This window comes from Dreissena polymorpha, chromosome 13 (assembly GCF_020536995.1).
Source record: "Dreissena polymorpha isolate Duluth1 chromosome 13, UMN_Dpol_1.0, whole genome shotgun sequence".
Classification (NCBI taxonomy): domain Eukaryota; kingdom Metazoa; phylum Mollusca; class Bivalvia; order Myida; family Dreissenidae; genus Dreissena; species Dreissena polymorpha.
The window spans coordinates 65,386,715-65,411,784 of NC_068367.1; the positions used below are offsets into that span (position 1 = coordinate 65,386,715).

The 25,070-nt window shown below is 35.2% G+C and overlaps 1 protein-coding gene across 5 annotated transcripts in view; it reads right to left on the minus strand.

Annotated features, from left to right (window-relative positions):
* The window catches only part of LOC127855258 (YTH domain-containing protein 1-like), a 59,001-nt gene extending 34,030 nt beyond the window's left edge, over nucleotides 1-24,971 (minus strand). For 4 of the 5 annotated variants that reach the window (XM_052390700.1, XM_052390701.1, XM_052390699.1 and 1 more), the window contains exons 1-10: nucleotides 24,829-24,971; nucleotides 22,845-22,949; nucleotides 19,567-19,794; nucleotides 18,623-18,739; nucleotides 14,211-14,372; nucleotides 10,618-10,797; nucleotides 9,548-9,696; nucleotides 5,985-6,039; nucleotides 3,009-3,126; nucleotides 1,350-1,434 (exon numbers count right to left, since the gene is read on the minus strand). In XM_052390700.1, coding sequence (XP_052246660.1) covers nucleotides 1,350-1,434; nucleotides 3,009-3,126; nucleotides 5,985-6,039; nucleotides 9,548-9,696; nucleotides 10,618-10,797; nucleotides 14,211-14,372; nucleotides 18,623-18,739; nucleotides 19,567-19,794; nucleotides 22,845-22,949; nucleotides 24,829-24,859 — 1,230 coding nt within the window. In that variant the 5' untranslated portion in view covers nucleotides 24,860-24,971. The remainder of the gene's footprint in view (nucleotides 1-1,349; nucleotides 1,435-3,008; nucleotides 3,127-5,984; nucleotides 6,040-9,547; nucleotides 9,697-10,617; nucleotides 10,798-14,210; nucleotides 14,373-18,622; nucleotides 18,740-19,566; nucleotides 19,795-22,844; nucleotides 22,950-24,828) is intronic. The other variant, XM_052390702.1, reaches the window with a different exon arrangement.
* Nucleotides 24,972-25,070: the final 99 nt, after the last annotated feature.

Here is a 25,070-nt window from a genome sequence, read left to right on the forward strand (position 1 = left end):
GCACATGCAGATTATTACTCTGTACAAGTTTGGTCAAAACTCACTAAATTTTCACTGTGAAGTAAGTTTTTATTTATAATCAAAACTATATTTTAAATTAAAAAAACACATATAAACAAGACTATTGCCAAGCAATATATCTCCCCTACTGGCTCCACCTTTGTCAGAAATTCCACCATTGTCTGAATTTTATATTTTTTTTTATATTTGTTTCCATAGCAAACAGAATTGTTGATGTAGGAACAAAATGAAATGACATACCTAATGTCCATATTGCCATATATCCATGTTTCAAGTTTCATGAAAAAATATGAAGAACTTTAAAAGTTATCACATGATCCAGAAAAATACCATTTGCAGCAGTATTTTTAGTCTATTTGTTGCCATAGCAACCAGAATTTTTGACGTTGGAACAAAATGAAATGACGTGCATAATGTCCATATTGCCATCTATCTATGTTTAAAGTTTCATGAACAAATATGAAGAACTTTTAAAGTTATCGCAGGATCCAGAAAGTGTGACAGACAGACTCGCAGAGCGAAAACCAGAAGTCCCCTCCGGTGAAACCGGTAGGAAACAATAAATATGTATGTATAAAATGCTCTATAGAAAATATACCGAGGTTATAATATAACTCTGAACGCTAAAAAGCCTGTAAAAAAAGAGCACCCTGCTCACAACGTGTTGATATTTAAAAAAAAATCTGTCTGCAGTAACTTTTTTTTTTTTTTTTACTATCATGTAATATCTTTCCACCTCATCTTACCATATTGAAATACCTGTCAATCTTGCCCGACCATATTGTTTTACCTGGCCATTTCTTCCCGCCAAAATTGTTATATGTGTCTCATCTCGCCCAACCATAATGGAATACCTGTCCATCTTGCCCGACCATATTGTTATACCTGTCTATCTTGTCCTACCATATTGTAATACCTGTCTCATCTCGCCCAACCATATTGTTTTGTATACCTGTCCCATCTTGCCCAACCATACTGTTATACCTGTCCATCTTGCCCAACCATTATGTTATACCTGTCCATCTTGCCCAACCATACTGTTATACCTGTCCATCTTGCCCAACCATACTGTTATACCTGTCCATCTTGACCAACCAAACAGTTATACCGGTCTCATCTTGCCCAACCATACTGTTATACCTGTCCCATCTTGCCCAACCATACTGTTATACCTGTCCATCTTGCCCAACCATACTGTTATACCTGTCCCATCTTGCCCAACCATGTTGTTATACCTGTCCATATTGCCAAACCATACTGTTATACCTGTCCATCTTGCCCAACCATACAGTTATACCTGCCTCTTTTGCCCAACCATGCTGTTATACCTGTCCATCTCGTCCTATCTTCACTGGCCTATTGTCGTTCCAAGGATTGTGTAGATGTGTTGTCTTTGTGAAGTCCAACTCTCGTCTGAAGCAACAATACACATCACTTAACTGCACCTGTTTTTGTTACTCAAGTCAATAATAAATGTATGTGACCCGCATCAATAAAAATTGGGCCTTAGGTCATATCCATTGTAGCTCAAGATATCCCTCTGCATATGTATACAGTCTAACCTATCTTAAGAGACACCAGATGGTTTGTCTTAAAAGCAGTCTCTGAACACAGGTGGTCTCATAACGCAGGGTGACTTGTTTACCTTAAACAATGGCGTGATATTGTTGAAATGAACCCAAAACCACAGGGTGGCACTTGAGTTAATTTTTTATTGATTCATTTGTAGCTACTCTATAATCTCAAAGTTAAAGCTAGTCGGAATCCAATGCAAGATGAATTTTTATTTAAGTCAAGAGCATTAAAGACAAGTTGTCAACAGATGGTGCATGCAGTAAAAGTGAAAACCTGTCAAATTCAATATTTGTACAATTTTAACAGCATATTTATGAGTTAAAATTAAAATGAAAGATGAACATATATAAGTTCTAAAATGAATAATTTGGCAAAAATAATTTACTCAACAGGCAGGCAATCTGATGCCCGAAAATATTTGTACTCGACATTGGTAATTAGGCAAATGCTAATTTTAAAAGCAGTAATGATATAATTAATAGGGCTCACACGGGTCAAAAATATTCTTCGGGTCGGGTCGGCGGGTCAAAATTAAAATACCCGAGAAAATTTGGGTAGGGTCAGATAAAACATAAGTTAATTAAAAATAAAACTACTTTAATTGTCATAGCATGTTTTAGCGTTCTTAAATATTCAACTGTTTGTCAAGTATATTGTTTAGAATATTATGCGTTTTATTGTTTTGATTTATTTAATTATTAATGAAATACTGAACTGCATAAAACTATTTATTACGTTTACGCAATGTGGATCAGCTTAATCAGTAAACTTTAGTATTACTTGGAATAGCAATCAAAAGTGCATGTACAGGAAAAACAACCTGCCGAGCAAAAATCAAGCTTTTCTTATTTTGAGGAGAGAAGCCAAAGTAATTTTCACTGTAAGCTCTAACTGAATTTTCTACTTTAAAAGTCACTGCATTTTATAATACAAGTTTCGTTTTTTTTAACGTCGCCATTTTGAGATCTGAATAACAGATTAAACTCGACATTAATGCTTTTGGTGCGTCACTTCTATTTATTTATGACTGTTTGTAATAACAACACTGCTTAAACTGATAAAGGGTGTGATTTGGCTACACGTTCAACATGTAATCTTGTACTAAGTAGCTTGCCACCCGAACCGATATCTTTCGCAGAAACTTTGACCCGGATCCGCGAGTATTTTTTTGACCTGCGGATTCCGTTTTTTTCGGGTACCCGTTTGAGGACGTATAATTAACCAATGTCGGATTAAATTAACTCTTAAAGATTTAAGAAAATCTGTTGTTTCTGTCAAAACTGTAAAATTGCAATCATCAGTCCTATCCTAAGGGAGCCCTCTAAACCTCAAGCAAATTAATTAAATTAAGACAATGATCAAACAATATTGCTTTTATAATTTGATACAGCTAACCCTGCTAAATTGTATACCTGCTGATCCAGTCCAACTTGAACACCCCACTGAGAGCCTTGGGGCTAAGGCCGGGTGGAAGGACCCACCGGATTGCTGGATGGTCCTTCGTGGACGGGGCAGCAAGACGTGCACAACCTGATGAAAACAGCAACCCAAATATATTGACAAACTATTCTTTGTCAGTGTAAATTAAATATCAGCAAATAGGTCCATTCCCACAGTCCTCCAAAAGAACATCACAAATATATAAACAAGATATTTAAAGGAGTTTTCCCTCTATGATAATTTGGTACTTTATTTTTTTTTCATACTTAATCAGATTTACATACATTTTCCCCCCAATCATAAGTTAAAACAAGTTGCTCTCAAGTTTTTACATGGTTCAAACAGAAATCTCAAACCTAAATTCAAGCACTTTTCAAGTCCAAATTTTCATTTTCAAGGCCAAGAACCATACGTTAGATTCCTTTAAAAAAATGCATTTTCAACCGAACATGGATACCCATTTGCTTGGATTGGTCTTGCTTGTTTAAACTTTCATCAAAAGACACTGAGGTTAGTCCACTTATAGAAATATCAAGTAAAGTTTTGAAATGTTCAGCTAGCCCAAAAACGGCCACATATGCTGTCTTGCGGTCTCTGCAAGAAAATTTCTTTGCTATGGTACTGTCATGGAACATAACCTGAAATAACTTTGTAATGTTTTTAGTGGAATTGAAGGATTGATGTGTGCTAACGGCATGCAATACCCACAATACATCTGCTTTCAACATATCATTTTTTGTAACGAATTTGTCTATGGATGTCTGCAAGTTTGATACTGCTGCTGATGGTTGCAAAGGTCCTGGAATTTGAATATCATCTATCTGCACACTCTCTGTGGCTGTGCCTATCTGGTTCGACACAGATGGGCTGTTGTTGTTTATGTCTGTTTTAGAGTTAACAGTTTTAACAATAGTACCTTCCTGTTTCACAAAAAACACAGCGATTTTCCTTGTCCAATTGGGAAAAGTACCCGTACCGGTCCGATTGGGAAAAATTGAGTCGTGAAAACCTCAAAATTGGGAAAAATCGAGTCGTAAAATCCTGAAATTGGGAAAATCGCGTCGTGAAGTTTGGGTCTTATTGAATACATCATACAGTTCATACTTAATTGAACATACCCATTTAAATAATCATTTGCAGGCATGCCTTAATGACCATTAACTTATAAAGTTTATATAAATAACAAAATATTATAAAGAACACACCAAATCAATTACTAGTTGTTTTAATCTCTTTTAAAGCAATGTCTCTCTCTTTCATTTTTGTGAAAATTTCAACAATCTTTGATGTTTGATCATCACTCAGTTGCTTGCATCCCTCCCTGCACAGCATCATTATTGCTGTCAATGTGTCCTGTGATAGATGGTTCCGATTGGTTTTTTGGCATAATATTTGCTATTATGACTCATTTCAAACTACGATAAGGTTACAAACCGACGTAAAACAGTACGCTGGCTGCCTGGCAAAAGAACCGGAAACAGTAACAACTCTATTGATTGAATGCGCTGAATAATAAAACCCGAAAATAATCGAGCGCGTGGTTACACACAACTATACGATTTTCTTTGTTCGCTCGCCGAAAGTTGGTTTTTTTACGAAACTTTCTATCGTTTTGAGAAAAAATTCGGACGCTGATTGGGATTTTTCCAGATGCCGATTGGGAATCTGGGAATTTTCGCTCGATTGGGAAAGTACCGTTTTGGGAATTTGGGAATTTTCGTTCGATTGGGAAAGTACCGTTTACCGGTACTTTATAAAGAAGGAGGAAAATCGCTGAAACACATCTCAGGAACCCTGTTTGCTTCTCAATTTCATGTTTTCTTTGTGGGTTTCCCCTTTCTCGTGGCTTTTCAAAGCGCTTTCCCCCATCCCCGGACATCAATGGTCTTCATACAGACCATACAAAGTGCTTTTCGAATGTCATTTGTTTTCTGTACCCAGGAATATTCAGTTAACCACCCTGGTTTGAAATGACACTTCCCCATTGCTGCGTTTTCACTCGCGAAAATTGATCACAATAGAAAACCTCTGACGTAGTACACATAATCTGTGACGTGTTTCTTACTCAATAGTGTACAAACATATATTTCGTACTCAATATACTTTTTGCGCGAAGGAATTTATGATAAATTTTCGTAATATTTCCCTTAAGAACGATTTAAGTTTATAATTAATGCGATGAAGAAAGTAACTTTGAGCAGAAATAAACATTTTCAAGGCTTTTTTTAAATGAAATAAGCACTTTTCAAACACTTTTTCAAGGCCAATCTTTGCTCAAGGGCTTTTCAAGCCTAGGACTCGTTTTCAAGCCCTGTGCGAACCCTGTTTTATACTGTAAGCAACAGTGTTTACATTCTTTTGACTTTTTTTCTTATCTGATATCATTTTCCAATTCAGTTACAATCTTTTTTCCATTTCTTAGTTTGACCAGTACCAGTAAAACTAACATATCCATGTGGCATAACACTGCCAATCAACAGCAATTATTTCCCAGATTACAGTTGGTGACAGGCGCTGTATGGAAGAAACTACCATGTAAAACAACAAAAGCACAACAAATCATGAAAATCTGGAAACTGTTGGCCCTCTTTCCTGACAACATGGCAAAAAACATTCATCCAATTATTTCTAAATGTATGGAATGTTTTAATGTTGATGATTATTTACAAAATAGCAAATAAGGGATTTGGGCCTCTTATTTCTGCCCCAAACCTCTGAACAGAGTAGCTACATGTGGAGTACACAATTATTTTAATACAAGCAAGATGTGGAGAATTCTAAGACACATGTATTGCTTTTTGCTTTAAATGGGTAACCCATATCCATGCTTTGAAAATTTGTATATTGTTATTGTATTTCATTTTACTTCATTGAAAAGACTTATTCATAAGCATTGTAAAATATTTTAAAGTCTGTATGATTGAACATTCCACTAAAAGTATTCTTACCTTGAAACTTCCCACTCTCTCTAACAGAGAAAACAAGTATCACGTTATCACATTCCTGAAAATAAAAGGTAAACACAATTCAAACCTTGCCTGAACTATTGCAACAGCCAAACATTCACAAATTTGTGTGAGAGTGTTTTCTGTTGATTTTGTGTGTGTGTGCCAAAAGTTTTATTTGCAAATGGTCAAACGACTTTTCCAAAAAATGTATTTTGTTTAGTATCAAGTTTTACAGTCATTGTGTTGTTTGAACTGTATAATTTTAAGTTTCCTTGCCAATGTGTTACATGCCTAAAACAAGGAACATATTCATGTTTGTATAGTGATACATTTCTATGGCAATCAATCACATGCCATAAAATAAAACACTTATTAATGCTGGAATTACTTTTACATCCCCTGAACTTCATGAAGGTTTTTATAAAACTGAATTTTTTTATTTTTATTGTTAGTGACACTTTAATTAATAAAAATTGTTTGTCAGTGAAACAAGAGCTGTCTCCATTGGAAGACATAGGCACCGGAAAAACGCTTTTTTCCAAACCTAAACGCAGATTTCGAAACCTAAATGCAGACCCTAAGTTCAAGGTCAAGGTCAAAGGGGTCAAAATTTGTGTGTGTATGAAAAGGCCTTGTCCATATCAGGGAATAATCTAGAATTTACTATCTATGGATCCCTGAACTCGCAGATTTTAGACCAATGAGTCCCAGGCAAAATTTAATGAGTCCACCTTGAAAAAGAATGGGTCCCAAATTTTGAAAGATACCAAGTAGTGAAGAAAATCTGTCGAAATCACACTAGCTCAATAACCATACTTGCATTAAACTTTTAATAATCTCAAAAACTTGTTGAAACCAAAAAAACAAAACAAATTCAGAGTTATCACTATCTTGTTTGCCTTCACATAGACTATAACATTATCTGTTACATGAATGTAACCTTTTATAACATTTCAACTTGATTCAAATCGATGATAATATTATTGTTAACATCCGAATTGCGAGCTTGATAATATTATTGTTTACGTCCGAATTGCGAGCCGTTTACCTACCATAATTAAAGTTTAGATTTGTTTGTTTTGGATTATTAAGCTTCAACACCTTAGTTCGGAGGCATTTTTTCTGTATTATTTATGACTAAGTTACACAAAGTTAAAGCAGGTTTCATCCGGGGACTCCAGAAAATATCATAACACATTCTATTTTAAAGGTCGATGCTAATTGACCAGTCGCCAAATTATAGATCGCTCCGCCCACATAGTCACGTGGTCTAGAGATTAGAAAACTCCGACAAGCAGATCGCAATTATAGCGGATTACGTGAGGGAAATTCTATATTTGTAATGATGTATTATGCTCTTTTCTATAAAATGAATTATTAAAGGGGCCTTTTCACAGATTTTGGCATTTTTTTTAACTTATTCATTAAATGCTTTATATTGATAAATGTAAACATTGGATCATAAAAGCTCCAGTAAAAAATCAAGAAAAAAATTAAAAAAAGGAAAAGAACATTGCCCGGAGCAGGTTTCGAACAAGTGACCCCTGGAGTCCTGCCAGAGTCCTGAAGTATAAACGCTTTATCCTACTGAGCTATTCCGCTGAGTACACATTCTTGGCGTATTTTATACCTTATATAAGCAATCTTCGTAGTTTCACAAAATTTAACGACAAAAACAGAACTCTCCAAATTATTCAATCGTTTCGCGTTGCAACGCTTTATAATTATTAGGTTTTAAAATCGTCAAAAGATGCATATAATGGCTATATTAGAGCATGGTTAATGTTCAGTATTACTGTTTCCTCACAAATATCATAACTTAAACGAAAACTTACGAATCTGAAACAACTTTTTTCAATTTTGTCAATTTACCAAAGCGTGAAAAGATCCCTTTAAAGCCGCACATTAACCTAAACTGCTTTGTTAAACGTTAATACAATCATAAAAACTTCAGAGAGAAATGGCGTAATCAAAATAAATGAGTTAACGGCAGACTGACTATCAGAAACGTTTCTTATACATATTATATAGGGAGGTGATGAAAAATCCGTTGTAAAAATGAGCATTTATTTCATATTGATTTTGAACTTGTATTCAACCGTCTTACAGTGAACCCGGTGGCTATTCATATATAATTTTGAAAATATTTTTATTAAATGCAAATGACATATCCATATCATGATGGGTTTTTTGTTTATAAAAAATGTTTAGATCTTTGTTTTATTGTGTTATTTTTAAAAAGACACCGATTTTTTTTATTTGGATATAAATTAAATTTTGATTGTAACCATAATTTAATATAGGCCGAATTTCGTGGTTTCATTAACAGATAGTCTAATATGCATTTTATTTCATGTATGTTTAATGCGAACCTGTTACATTTCACTATCAAAAAATGAAATGTTGGTATTACGGTGCTGTTCACGAACATTCGAATTGAATACATTTAGCATATTATGCATTTGCTTATTTATAACAAGATGGCCCTTATATGTTAATTGCAATGTTCACATTTCTCCCCGTACCAATATATGTTGTATTAGAAATGTTGTTGTTATATTATAAGCCGTACATTTTACACTTGAAGTCGCTTTAAGCTGGCTAATTTAAGCCGCGTTGAAATCACCTTTGTGTTGTTTTTACTTTAGTTAAAACAATATTTAAGTTAACAATTTATAATGATTTCCCTTGTTTATCATCCACAGAAAATAAAAATATAATTGGAAATCATTTAAGTAATTAAATAGTTTTCTTTTCTTGTGTACAGTACCTAACAGTGCCTAAATGTTCCTTCATTCTGAGATCCACGCAACATACTGTTATTTATTAATCATCGACAATTACGCTGAGATTAATAAGCACGTGTGGCAATTATTATGTTGCCCAAACTGCTTAATAATATTGTGCATCAAACGGTATAACACGTTTTATAGAACACACACCTGGTGTGGTTAAACTATTTATTGTGTGTTGTTTTCTCATTACTCGTTCATATGTTCATGAAATAAAGATAAAATAATAACCTTCTATAAAGTATGTATAGCACCTACAATTTTGAATAATGATCGAACAGTAATGATCATGCATTTGATATAAAATCTGTGTAAACTCTTAAAAATTACGTCCATTCCATATGTACAACACGCTTTGTTTGTCGGACCAAATGGCGGCCAGATAAGCGTTGCTGAGGGGTGTGTGAAAAATCGATATCTGATTGGCTGATCGACAAAATGTGGGCGGAGTTGGCGACTGGTCAATTGGTTCGTATTATACATCAGCGGCTCGACTAGAGCCAATCAAAAGACTTGCTGGAGTCTTCAAGCCTCATTTGGTTAAACTTAGCGTTCATTGCTACACTTTTGACTCGTACACAAGATGGTTCATACCTATCGTGATACGCACATGCATAACAAATATGTAGGTTACATATGAAGCGACAAAGAAGTTATGAGCATTTTTCGCAACCTAAACGCAAAAGTGTGACAGAAATACAGACGGACAGTGCGATCATTATAATTTTATGCCCTCCTTCAGGGACATAAAAAGGTATAGGCTTCCATTACCTTAAATGCCTGGTTGAGTCTCGCCTCGTTCTGAGGGGGTGTGGACCAAACACACTTTGCCTTGGCTAGGGCCACATTCTCATGGTTGTTGCTCTTGATGAGGTAGTAGCGAGCATTCTTGAAGAAATACTTCAGCTTCTTCTTACGGGCTGAATAATGTAGTTGGAGATTAAGGTATTCATTGTTCAAACATGTATTTATACTACAATTTACCAGTGGAAAGCAAATTATAGCCTATTGTTTGTCCAAGTGTTTTTAGTTAATCGATTGGATTATGCAGCCATGTGCTTTTAATTATTACTATACTTATAAACCCATGGTGTACTGATTCTTAAATATTGATTGAACATTATTTCTACCTTCTGAAAATGATGTCATGGTTATATTTGTACATTTACTATTACACATTATTTTAATTAGTATATTAAACAATTCATTTTTTATTCTTTGAACCATAAACAGAACAGAAAAATATAATCGTCACAAAAAATGATAACAGTCGAGAAAACAAATGAATTTGGAGAGTACCCGATCACTTTTAACAAATCTGTTAGTTCCGAACTTCCGAGCCATGTACTTGCTTACAAGTAATGTCATAATTTATATCAATTGATCTTTGGAATTCAGTTATACTAACAAGAAATTTCACTGATATGCCAACTGTTTTATAACCATGAAACAAAAGCAGGTCTGGTGTAGTGTTGCACTTAACACATTGCTATATCCATCCACTACAATATTTCCTAAGAAATTCAAAGTTAAGTTTCTCTACAACAACATCTCGACAACAACCAGCATTCTTTAGCCATACTAAGATGTAAATTTGCAAAAATTAGTTCAATTAAATTTTGGATGGTGATTGGATACAGCCAATTTAATTTTAATTCTTTCTTTCTTAGTATAATTTTGAATATTATATGAATTTTTTAACAGATTTTAATGACATTTGTCAATATACTACTACATCTATTCGCTTTCAAAGCCAAGCTTTTATGCAAGCAGCTAAACACGCTTATGCTTTGGTCAAGTACAGAATCTGGCCCATCAAATGGTTGCGGGCACAGGTGTACCTTTCTCGCTATCTTCAGTGGACTTCTTGCTACCTTTCTCGCTGCCTTCGTCCCCTGATTTCTCCTCCTCGTCTTCTTCATCATCGTCACTGTTCCGGTCCCACTGGATAGGCGAGATTGCGCGCTTGTCCGACGACTTGCGCTTCTTAGAGTTTACGCCCTCGCCTTCACCCTCAGATTCTGAAGTGAGGTATAACAATTCTTAGGAATTGCATAGTTTTACTTTATATATATATTTGTGAATGTTGTGTTTGCATAAGTAAAGATAACAAGAGGGCCATGATGGCCCTGTATCGCTCCACTGTTATTTTTATGTGAAAAAAAACATGCAATGCGCATGGGTTGAAATGTACTTAAGCATATGACTTTCTCTTTCTATCCCTCGTCCCACTGATTGCTTAAAAGTTGGAAGGGTGAGCTTTTTTATATATGGAAAAAGTTACTACTGTGTTAACTAAACAGACTAAAAAGCCCGGGAATTGTTGCACAGGTCCTTTGCTTATGTTATAACGTAGGTACATTTATCTCTCCAAAAGATATTGTCGTTCTTTCTATTTCACATATTTTTAGATGCTGAAGATCAAATCTACGCATTTGATTTGAAACAGATTCACAAGACCCATAGGAATCAAAATGCCTTAACCCTTTACCAAACGACACATTTTGAACTTTTTCAATTTGAAAGAGGTTGCAGACGACAATTTAATTGTAATGGAATATGAAGGAAATGATCAGGTAGGGTAGAAATAATTGTGATAATTTTATCACAATTATTTATAAAGTTGTCAGCTACAAACCCGTAAAATCCTGTTAGTGTTTGGTAAAGGGTTAATAATCTCTGGTTCCTTCTTAGAGCCTTTCACACATTTATAACAAATACAATAGTAGAATCTTTCTTTGTAAAGAATCATCTCAAAATATAATTAACAACCCCCACATCCCTAAGACCAACAGGCCTGAGAATATTATGATAATCTAAAGATTATTTCTTTATATTTATAAATGTATTTAATTAAGTAATACATTTGACTTCTAAGATCAATTCATAACTTATTGTAAGAAAAGTATAAAATGGTCAGAAATATATATGGATCGTTGAGCAATTGACAATCATATCCACAATTCATGAGTCACGATTCACAAATGGAACAATGAATCATTAGTTATTAAAAAGCAGCATATACGATAGTTAAGAACATTGAACTTCATTAATTTCAACACCTTCTCTTGGATACTAAGTTCGAGTTTACCATGCAGTATCATATATTGACTTTTCTTGAAATAATTATGTTCATGGAAGTTGTGTTTTTTAAAATCAATAAGATATTATTAAACTGGTTTAAACACTACAAAAAAAGACATGAAATTAACATGTCATCCGAAATATTTTTATCCGGATATATGTTAACTTTCGACATATTTAAATAAAACCCGATCTTTATCAGTTTATAAGAAAAACAATCATAACACTTTTTCTTACTTCAATTACTTTGTAAGCAGTCACCATCTGATCTAAAATGGCACTAAATGACAGGGTTTTATCTCATGTTTACAAGATGTTGTTGTTGGTCACAGCCACACGGCCGCAGTAATCTCCCCTGGTAAACGTCATATGTTCAGTTTTGTAACCCTCAGGGCAGGGTCAAATTTGAGCCCAGGGGAATAATTTGAACAAATTTGGTAGAGGCCTATAAGATATCACTACACACCAAATTGAGTAGCCCTAGGCTCTATAATTATGAACAAGAAGATTTTTAAAGTTTGCACAAAATAGGCCTTATTTAAGCATATGTTCATTTTTGTGACCCCCAGGGCAGGGTCAAATTTGTCAAAAGGGGCATAATTTGAACAAACTTAGTGAAGAACTATTAGATGTCACTAAATACCAAATTTTGGTAGAAATAGGCCCAATGGTTATGGACAGGAAGATTTTTAAAGTTGCACAAAATGGGCCCAATATAAGCATATGTTTAATTTTGTCACCCCTGGGGAACGGTGAAATTTGATCTGAGGGGCTTAATTTGAACAAACTTGGTAGAGGACTATTAGAAGTCATTACATACCAAATTTGGAAGCCCTATGCCATACGGTTATGGACAAGAAGATTTTTAAAGTTTGCACAAAATAGGCCTTATATAAGCAAATTTTCAAATTTTTGACCCCCCCCCCCGGGCAGGGTCAAATTTGACCCCAGGGGCATAATTTGAAGAAACTTGGTAGAAGACTATAAGATGTCACTACATACCACATTTGGTAGCCCTAGGCCCAATGGTTATGGATGAGCAGATTTTTAAAGTTTTCACAAAATAGGCCTTATTTAAGCTAATTTTTTTTTGACCCCCCGGGGCAGGGTCAAATTTGACCCCAGGGGCATAATTTGAACAAATTTGAAAGAGGTTTACCCCAGAAACATTCCTGAGAAATTTCATCAGAATTGGACCAGTAGTTTAGGAGAAGATGTTTAAAGAAAAAGTTAACGCACAGACGCACGCACGATGGACACAGGACCATGACATTAGCCCCGCTGGCCTCTGGCATGTGGAGCTAAAAAACTAAAAAATTAAAAATGGGGATTCCCTGTCATAAAGATAAATATTCGAAGATTTCTAGGGAATCCCACATTCAAACCAATTCAATAATTCTTAACATTTCTTATATTTTTGGGGTGATATTTTTTTTAAATAATGAACCAGTCTTTGTTAAAGGGATCTTTTCACGCTTTGGCAAATTGACAAAATTGAAAAAAGTTGTTTCAGATTCGTAAGTTTTCGATTTAGTTATGATATTTGTGAGGAAACAGTAATACTGAACATTAACCATGCTATAATATAGCCATTATATGCATCTTTTGACGATTTTAAAACCTAAAAATTATAAAGCGTTGCAACGCGAAACGATTAAATAATTTGGAGAGTTCTGTTTTTGTCGTTAAATTTTGTGAAACTACGAAGATTGCTTATATAAGGTATAAAATACGGCATGAATGTGTACTCGGCGGAATAGCTCAGTAGGCTAAAGCGTTTTTACTTCAGGACTCTGGCAGGACTCCAGGGGTCACTGGTTCGAAACCTGCTCCGGGCAATGTTCTTTTCCTTTTTTTAATTTTTTTCTTGATTTTTTACTGGAGCTTTTATGATCCAATGTTTACATTTATCAATATAAAGCATTTAATGAATAAGTTAAAAAAATGCCAAAATCTGTGAAAAGGCCCCTTTAAATATGTACATGGAAAGTGGTACACATGTAAGACATTTTCCTTAATTAAGTAATAATCAAAACAACTGAGGCACTTATAAAGAATGCTGTTAGAAAAGCCCATGCCATTTTATGCTCAATAGATGTACACATAAGCAAAAAGGGCTTAGTAGGCTAGGAGTTAAAAAGAAACAAGATCATGACAGATGTGGTACCAAAATATGCAAACAAAAATACATGAGAGCAACAAACAGGACAATAATAAACAAATATGGGTAAAACACACACTGAATTTCGTTTTAAATATGTTTTCCCAAGTAGAAAACGATCAAAAGCATTGCAGAATTAAAGACAATAAGAATCGAGAGAATTGAGAGAAACTGTCAAGTTATCATTACCAATGTCTGACCCGCCCCCTGATATAACGTCTGCCTGATGCTCACTAGCTTCACTGTGCAAATCATAATCGTTGTCCATCACCTCGGGGTTGATTATTTCCTCTGTGGTTTGATTCAGACTGCTGTCGTTGGCATCACTTTCATTATGAGATGCATCCAGTTCTGTTAAATTAGAGGTTTGACTAGTGAAGTACTAACTTTAAACTTTTTAGTAACCTCACTGTATTCATCAAATTACTCCTCTCTTTGGTAACTATTTTGATCAGTTAGAACTGTTATTTCTGTTAAAACAAGAACTGTCAGCAAAACAGTTTCAAGGATTAAAGCAGAAAAAAAATGGTATGGAGAAGATTCAAATTATCATCAACCTTGGCCTAGATATTATGCCAACAAACATTTTCATGAAGTTTTGTGAAGATAAATTTACAACTGTGGGAAACTGAGGGAAAGATGGTTGAATGCAATTCTTTAAATACTAAAATTGCTATAACTCAACAATTCCTCATGCTGTTTGGCTGATTATCAAAACTAGCCGAGATATTATGCCCATAAGCATTACCATGAAGTTTTGTAAAGATAAAATGTCAACTGTGGTATTTAGATGGGTCAAATGTTATTTTTTAATAGTACAAAAGCTTTAACTTAACAATTACTGTTGCAAATTTGTTGGTTATCGACTCTGGCCAAGATGTTATGTCCACGAACATGTTCATGCAGTTTGGCAAAAATCTTTTGAATACAGTAAACTTCAATAACTTAAATTACTCCAATAAAAGCGGTTTACCAACTGACAGACTGAGTCTAGCAAGCCACTACGCCATCTTGGACAGCAATTAACAAGTTTTACATATTGTAAACTTGAAGCAAACTAGAGCTTTGTCACAGACGTGACGAATACCCCCACATGTCGCATTGACACAGAATATTTTGCATGGCTTCACAAAAAACAGTGGACACCATGCTCAATGTTTAAAAAGCACTAAGTGACCCCCTGACCTAGTTTTTGACACGGCATGGCCCATGTTCGAACTTGGCCTTAAGATCATCTAGATAAAACTTCTGACCAAGTTTGGTGAAGATCGGATAAAAACTACTTGAATTAGAGAGCGGACACCACCCTGAATGTTAAAAAAAGCACTAAGTGACCCTGTAACCTTGTTTTTGGCCCAGCATGGCCCATGTTCAAACTTGGCGTAAAGATCATCTGGATAACACTTCTGACCAAGTTTGGTGAAGATTGGATGCAAACTACTTGAATTAGAGAGCGGACAACACGCTGAATGTTTAAAACGCACTAAGTGACCCTGTGACCTAGTTTTTGACCCGGCAACGCCCATGTTCGAACTTGGCCTAGACATCATCTAGATACAACTTCTGACCAAGTTTGGTGAAGATCGGATGAAAACTACTTGAATTAGAGAGCGGAGACTGACAGACAAGTTCACTCCTATATAACCCCCTAAACTTCATTTGTGGGGGTATAATAAGTATTTTGTGATTTTTCTTCAATTCCAGTTCACTGTGATATAATACAACATTTGGCTAAAGAATGGTTTACTTCTATTTTGCAGTACCCTCATGGTTTTGTATAACAAATGTTAAAAGAGCAAACAATAACAATGGCTGTTTGTAAAACATGCATGCTCCCCATATGAGCTGTCAGTTGTAGTGGCAGCCATTGTGTAAATACGTTTTTTGTCACTGTGACCTTGACCTTTGACCTAGTGACCTGAAAATCAATAGGGGTCATCTGCCAGTCATGATCAATGTACCTATGAAGTTTCATGATCCTAGGCCTAATTATTCTTGAGTTATCGTCAGGAAACCATTTTACTGTTTCGAGTCACTGTGAACTTGACCTTTGACCTAGTGACCTGAAAATTAATAGAGGTCATCTGCTAGTCATGATCAATGTACCTATGAAATTTCATGATCCTAGCCGTAAGCATTCTCGAGTTATCATCCGGAAACCATTTTACTATTTCGAGTCACTGTGACCTTGACCTTTGACCTAGTGACCTGAAAATCAATAGGGGTCATCTGCCAGTCATTATCAATGTACCTAAGAAGTTTCATGATCCTAGGCGTAAGCATTCTTGAGTTATCATCCGGAAACCATTTTACTGTTTCGAGTCACTGTGACCTTGACCTGTGACCTAGTGACCTGAAAATCAATAGGGATCATCTGCCAGTCATGATCAATGTTCCTATGAAGTTTCAAGCATTCTTGAGTTATCATCCAGAAACCATTTCACTGTTTCGAGTCACTGTGACCTTTGACCTAGTGACCTGAAAATCAATAGGGGTCATTTGCCAGTCATGATCAATGTACCTATGAAGTTTCATGATCCTAGGCATAAGCATTCTTGAGTTATCATCCTGAAACCATTTTACTGTTTCGAGTAACTGTTACCTTGACCTTTGACCTAGTGACCTGAAAATCAATAGGGGTCATTTGCCAGTCATGATCAATGTACCAATCAATAGGGGTCACCTGCCAGTCATGATCAATGTACCTATGAAGTTTCATGATCCTAGGCATAAGCATTCTTGAGTTATCATCCTGAAACCATTTTACTGTTTCAAGTAACTGTGACCTTGACCTTTGACCTAGTGACCTGAAAATCAATAGGGGTCATTTGCCAGTCATGATCAATGTACCTATAAAGTTTCATGATCCTAGGCGTAAGCGTTCTGGAGTTATCATCCGGAAACCATCTGGTGGACGGACTGACCGACAGACATGTGCAAAACAATATACCCCCTCTTCCTCGAAAGGAGGCATAAAAATTAAACCAGAGGAGAGATCCAAAAAGCATAAGCATAAGGGAAATTTCAGTTTATCATTAATAATAGAGGTGAATTGCCAAAATGAAGGTGGTGAGTTGCCAAATGATTGATCAAACATCAAAGCAAGCCACAAACCACAAATATTGTATAAACTCTTTACAAACTTGTAATGTAATTTGAATTTAAAACGAACACAGTCGTCGAAATTCGCACTAGCCCGACAGCAAAAAACTAGTATTTTTTCTTTCGGGCTTGTAGGAAATCCAATATTACAAGCCCGACGTGCTTGTACAATTCATTAAACAGAAAACGAGTTCCGCTTTCATTTTAATTATTTGTAAACAAAGTTTTGAGCAGCTTAAATCAACAACCGCTTATGTTTTAACACACTGCACACACGTGCTGGGCAATCACTGCGCATACAGCGCATGGTTTTGTGGTTCCCGGATTGCTATTATGTACAATAAATGTTTTGCGTTGCATTTGGGACACAGAGAGTAGATCTAATGGCCGAACCATTTTGTACACACCGGTCTTACTGACCTGTGTACTTACGCGAAAGGAATTGTGGGTAGCACTTCTTTTACAAGGCAAAAGCGAAAGAAGGTCAGGTAATCATACTTCTAATAATCGCTATCAGTCTGGATAGAGATTAAAAATCACATTTTAACATAATTAAATAACATTTCTTTAAACAACATTACGTTTTAAACACACAATAAAGAACGGTTTTTCTTTCATTATTAACTTTTTCATTCCTACGCAGAACCATTTTGGCGGAAGCATAATTCCCCAAATCAGGGGAATGTGATGCGTCTAAGAATAGAGGTGACAATAACGTAGTGACGTCACCATCTATGTATAGAATGATGGCCGAACAGTTGTCATTCAAGTACGTCGTTGAGGAATGCTTATCTGAGGTAACTGTGATTGACGCATTTGTCAACTGGCTTTTTGTAGAATAACCTGGCACTTAATTGCTTATATATTTTCTGGTGGTTCACTAGGTTTGCTCTCTCTTTCACATGGATAGATGGGATAAATTTCTGCTAATTCTTTACCTAAACTTTATGTATATATTTATAATTGTGATTAGATTGAAATCCGTTTGTGAAATTAATTTCTTCTTATTTCAGGATTCGAAAGAGGCTGGCTCAGATGACGAGGAAGCTAACTTGGATGGTGATGAAATTAATAAGAGATTTGTATTGTATTCTAAAGATTGAATAAATGAATGCTTCTTTGGATGTTTTATGTTATGTTTATCTGCATTTTTAACAAAAATGTTTGGGCTAGTAAAATCTGACTCGGGCTTGTTCAAATTCCCATAGTACTAGCCCGACTTGCTTGTAGATTTAAATCTGAATTTCAATGACTGCGAACAAGCAAATGATACATGTTTGGTAAAAATGTAACACAGGATGAATTTCCCAATTTTTGAGGAAACTGTGAGTTCTTTTCCAGATCAAAGGGAACCAGCCCTATTTCTAAATTTTTCCCCTTTTCACCTCACAGCAAGAAAATGGCAAAAGCTATATAAATCTGATTATAATAGGAATCCATTTTAAAATTTCCCAGTCCAAAGGCTTGCAAGCTAGTGCTTATTTCTATCACTGTGCTACCTTTATCAATGTTTCCTTTCTTGACCTTTCCCTCTTCCTCTTCTTTTTCATCCTCCTCCATTACTTCCTCTGCTGGGGCAACCTTCTTGGATTTCTTAGAAATAGGGCCTTTGACAGCTAAAAAACATATATGTACACTGACAATACATTAAATTTTTATCCAAACCTGCTTTATTTAGAGCCTTTCAAAAACTGCTGACAGCATATGAATTTTTTAACAAGACAACTCCTACATCCTGCATAAAAAAAATCAAGTTCGAGCTTTCTAAATGATAAACAGATAAACAATAAATGCCTTGTAGATGTACATGTACTGTCTTTGTTGCTAGTGGCATACTAGACATGTACAAGTTTTTCATTTTATGCTTTACAGAGAAATATCAGTGAATTGAAACTGATACTTCACTGTTTCACACAGTGAAAATTAACAAAGAAAATTATAATTTTCATTGTTTTACTGCTATTTTTAGATATATTTGGTTTCCATGTTGTGACCCCCAATTTTACCAAGGGCGACTTTTCTGAATATTTATAAAAACATATAGATTAGCTCCCCTTGAACATACATGTTATGAAATTTCAGAAATTTAATGATTGCTTTCATTTGTGTGAAGACATTTAAAACTCATAATTATAATGGCAAAGAAAGGGTGTGAAAGGAATTTTCAAGGTGTTTTATAGCCAATTGACAACTGACCTTAAAGAGTAACCTTCACTTTTGAAGTAAGAATACATTGTACCTGAGTAACATGCGACTCATTGTCTTAAAATGGTTGACATTTGTACCCAATTCTTTTAAAATCCATCGATATACAGCAAAGTTATTAAAAAAAATGGAAGTTTTTTTCCACAAATCATGAAATGCACAGACTGACAGTACAAAACACTTTATGCTGACATCTTCAATATGGCCAAATAAAAGAATAATGAAACATTTATTTTACATTTGACAGCTGTGCGCTTGGCTGGAGATTTTTTCACAGGAGATTTCTTTGGGGTTGATTCTTGCTCATCATCATCTGGTTTGGATTCCAAATCTAAAATTTCAGCATCGTCCTGCTCTTCCGTTTCCTCTTCAACTTTTTTTGCAGCTGCTTTTTTCACTGCCACAGTTTTAGCTGGTTTTGTTTTTGCTTTTACTGGAGCCTTTTTCTTTACAACAACTTTTGTTCCTTCAAAAAAGAAAAAGAAAAGTTATGGTTTTAACGTTTAAAAGCAGTTCATTAGAGCCAATTGGAAAACAAGATGGCCATAACAAGGCTACCACCTGAGACCCCAAGAAACTTAACTTTTCCGAGCAGGTAGTGTTTACATGGTTTAAATAAAACACCTAGCTGCCATATTTTTTTTATCAAACCCTTATCATTTTTTAACTGAGCCCGACATATACAATTTTTTAATATTCTGAGCAAGTTTCGCGGTTAGTGGATAAAAAAATTGACTTACAGAGTGTTCAAATTGTTTATTATAGCCAAATATGGAAAACTGCCTTGCCTCATAGTAGTCATATTTTCATGGAACCAAATCTCACTCGCCCAAGAATGATCATTAAAACAAATGTACAAAGCAAGTATCATGAAGACTGCGCAAACTAATTGACTTCTAGTGTTCACAAGATTGTAATTAGAACTAGGTGCCGAAATATGATGTGGACATTTGCTCTCACAAAGTTTTCTGAAAATAAGGCAATAAATGTGGTCTCTATAATATTCACAAGCATTTAAGGTAATTTGACCTGGTTACCTGTTTTTTTTACACTAGTTTAGAACCGGGCTCAGATATCATTGGTACTGATAAAGTAAAGCGAAAATTGGGCAATAAATGTGCCTTCAATTGTTCACAAGCTTTTTCTTTCATTTGACCAAGTGAACCAGTTTTTGAACCCATGTAAGTCAATTGTGAGTTAGGCCAAGATATGAAAGGGAAAATGGTCTGTACACGTTTCATAAAGATTTGACCATAAATGTGGAATCTTACAGTTTTCACAAGATTTTTATTATTTGATGTAATGACGTTTTTAATCCCAGAAAACCCAGTAAAAAGCTTGTCTGAGATATCATTTGGAAAAATATTATAACCATGTTTGTTATTGATTGGGAAATAAAAGTGCCTTTTCAGGCCTTGAAGAATTTTTCAAGAGCCACTCGCCCTGCAGGGCGAGTAGGCCTGACAATCCACTCACCCTTCACTTTAATTTACTCGCCCTGCATTAAAAAAAATAAATATCTGTATTTATAGTTATGATCATCCAAAACCTTTTTAACCTACGTAACATAGAGAAACTAAACTGCAAACAAATTAACTACATTATCTGATGGATTTTATTTGCTTTCCTTACAATTTCTGCACCTGTTTCCTTTTCTCAATACTTTGTGCTTCTTGTTTTGATGACCTTTCTTTCTGTTCCCTGTCTCCACCACCTTACAGATATTTTAAAATAGAACCTTTTTCCATGCAGAGTTTTAATATTTCAGGCGAACTTTTACTGAAACACACGCTTGATTGACAAATGGTTACAATTGGGTACATTTTGGCTAAGGCTTCTGATAACGAATTATTCTGTTTATTAATAATTATTGTTTCTGTTTATTTTTAATTAAATATAAGAAGAATTATAATTAACCAGTTATTTATAATATTTTTTTATTGATATTTACATTAAAATGAAATTTTATTCTTCACGGAATGACCAATATATTTAACTGTTGCTTTTTTTAAATTTTAATCGATTAGCTAAGAGCACTGACACCTTCGAAAAGAGCGCAGCCAATTTCGAGAATTATTTTTACTGTGCCTGTGACGTAATTTTTCATTGTCAAAACGAAAGTGCAGTTTCTTTGTGTACTAAACCTAATTTTTGTTCATTTGAAAAATTGTTCGCAATTTGTATCGATGTGGCAGGAGTTCTGGCACTGAATTTATATTTCTCAACTTGAACAAGATGCGTTTGTGAAACATAATGTCCCCCTATATGACGTTTGACTTTGAAGGATGACCTTGACCTTGTGAAGGATGACCTTGACCTTTCACCACTCAAAATGTGCAGCTCCATGAGATACACATGCATGCCAAATATCAAGATGCTATATTCAATATTGCAAAAGTATTCATAAAATAAGCGATTTGGGCCAAATATATTTGACCTCTGACCTTGAAGGATGACCTTGACCTTTCACCACTCAAAATGTGCAGCTCCACGAGATGCACATGCATGCCAAATATCAAGTTGCTGTCTTCAATATTGCAAAAGTATTTATAAAATAAGCGATTTGAGCCACATATTTGACCTCTGACCTTGAAGGATGACCTTTACCTTGACCTTTCACCACTCAAAATGTGCAGCTCCATGAGATACACATGCATGCCAAATACCAAGTTGCTATCTTCAATATTGCAAAAGTATTCATAAAATGAGCAATTTTGGCCATATATATTTGACCTCTGACCTTGAAGGATGACCTTGACCTTGACCTTTCACCACTCAAAATGTGCAGCTTCATGAGATACACATGCATGCCAAATATGAAGTTGCTATCTTCAATATAGCAAAAGTTATTGCAAAATGTTAAAGTTGGCTCAAACAGACAGACCAACAGACAGACCAACAGACAGGGCAAAAACAATATGTCCCCCACTACTATAGTGGGGGACATAAAAACAGCACTCGCCCGGTCAGTTGAGTATCTAAAAAACTTTACTCGCCCGACCGTCAACTTCACTTGCATATGTGAGCGGTCGAGTGGATTCTTCAAGGCCTGCTTTTAGCGTGCTCATAATATTTTCTTTAATATGACCTAGTTACCTAGTATTTGACCAAATGTGATCTGGTTTCAAACTTGGAAAAGATATCATTGCGAACAAAAGTTCAGATCAAATTTTATGAAGATTGGGCAATAAATGCGGCCTCTGAAGAGCTAACAATTGTTTTTCTTTAAAATGACCAAGTCACCTATTCTGTGACCCCACATGACCCAGGTTTGACTTTCGCACAGATATAATACAGAAAAAATGATTGGGCACAAAATGAGGCAGCATGAGTTTTCACAGTGCAGGAAAAATGCTCAAGATGCACACCACATGATGGATAAAAGGCGATAACAAAAGCTCACCATGAGCTTATTGTTCGCAGGTTGGCTAAACATCTAAATGTTTTGTTTTAAATAAGCCTGCAATTCATGATAATGAGAAGGATATATAGAATGTTATACTACATTTTACATACGTTTTACAACTTTGGACGGTGAAATGTCCATCGAATCTTCAGCATTAAGTAATTCATCTTCCTGGTTGCCAGTCAAGATGTCATCAAGCACATTCTCATCACCCTCTAAAATAAAAAAAATATGCATACTGCTTGCAGATTTCATGGTATCTTGCCATTTTTACGTTCCAAATACCATGGCTTCTCTTTAAGTATACTAAAAATGTATCCCAGTATGGAAAATATACTTAAACGTTCCTAAGAGTAAGAGTACTAATGCTCAATCTGTAGTTTTCGTCTCATTTTTTCATATTCATTATGTATTTATTCCAATATTCTGTAAAATTCCAAAAAATCCAAACTTAAACTCAAAATGCATGTTGAGGCAGGTTTTGTTCAAATATAATTTTGTTTGGTGATGTTTTACAACATTGGATTTTGGGCCGGAAATCAACTCAGGTAAGTCTAATATTGGCCAGGTACATTTAGGTATCATTTTAGTACCTTGGGTATGTTGATATGAAATTAAAGAGTACTGGGGGTACTTTAAAGTAGTACCAGACATGACAGTGACCAATCTACCTCTATTTACTATGGAAGAAATCAAATTTAAAGTGGATTAAAACAAAAATATCCTCTATTTAACAGTGCTCCAGCTAGGATTTGAAAAGGGCAGGGGGGCTTTTTTGTCAAAAGGGCACTTTCGACGCGCAGTATTTTGTGAAAAGGGCACGTACGAGCGCGCTGGTGTTTCTGGAATGCTTCCTATTGCATGTTAAGTTACATGTTATAAATAATTGTATTATTCCCATTATTATTAAACCATTCAAATATAATGTCTACAATGAGGATTAAAGTAATTACAATGTAATAAGAGAGGTTCGGGGGGGGGGGAGAGGTTCGGGGGGGGGGGGGGTGGGTGGGTTGGGGCAAGGGGGGGGGACAACACTTTACCACAGGATCAGTAGTTCAAGATTTGTTCACATGTATGATGGAACAATCTTTGCCTAACCAGGACAGTTGATCTTCAGAACCCATTCAGAAAGTGGTATTGCTCTCTGAATTATATCCATCATTGTTTCAAACTATTCAAATTTAAATTTGCTTTTCACTTAAGAGTAAATCTCTGAGATTTTTTTTAGATTCTTTCGTTCTTTCAGTAATTTTAATTTTCGCTTCACAAAATACTCATTTGCATGAATCGACAAAGAAAAACCAAATACATTTTAAAAGATCCATTTCAATTTGAAGACAGCCAATGACATTGCTCGTTATAAAAGTAACTGCTTAGGCAGCTTCTACCAGTATAATATGCGGAGAGCTTTCACGGGCAGCAAATATTCCGGGCCGCTTATGAAATATGTCCGCAGAATCGTTACCCCCCACCCTTCTCATTTTTTTACGAATTTACGCAAATCTCAGAAATGACCCCAACATGATCCGCGGAAAAATCACACCCCTGACATATTGATATGTATATACCCCTGACATATTGATATGTACATTGTTAATATATACAAACCTTTGAAAGGTCATGGAGTTCACTTTACTCTTTGAGTCTATCACAACTTTTTATGAGACAAAATGATGCATGCAGCTCAGTTACTGTGCTTCAAAACATTAAGTTTGGAGCCAAATAAGGACTGAAATCTATCCAATTATGTTTCTTATTTTACACATTGTTAAAGGGCTGTTGTTGATGCACTGTCAAAATGTGGTCCCGTGGTCACAAAGCAAATCGATTTTCGATGTCATGCAAAATTGATTTTAGATGTCAGTAAAGTTTTGTGAACACTGGGCCTGGTGGTGCAATATCAGAAAATATAAATAAATATAGCATGGGGATGCAAGGCATATGATAACATGTTTTTAAAGTCAAAAGTAACGTTTTGTAATTATGAAGGAAATGCTGCAATTTTACTTCTTTTTTTGAAATTGGATTTATTGTTCACTCGAACTTTAACGTTTGTTTTTTACTAATTTAATACATTCAAAAATAAAACACCTTTAACTTGATCGGGTGAATCTTCGCTCATCTTCCAAATAAAAATTTAACGGCCAATAGAAAAATGAAAATTTCTTTTGTTTTGTTGACTTCTTAGAAGAACATGTTTCCGCATAAATTTCCAACTCTCGTCCGTTATTCGTTACTTTGCGAGAGTACATAACCCTATGATTGAGGTTATATTCTACCTTGCAAAGTTCGCTGAATACCGTTGTAGCCATTCTCCTCGCAGAGTTGCAGAG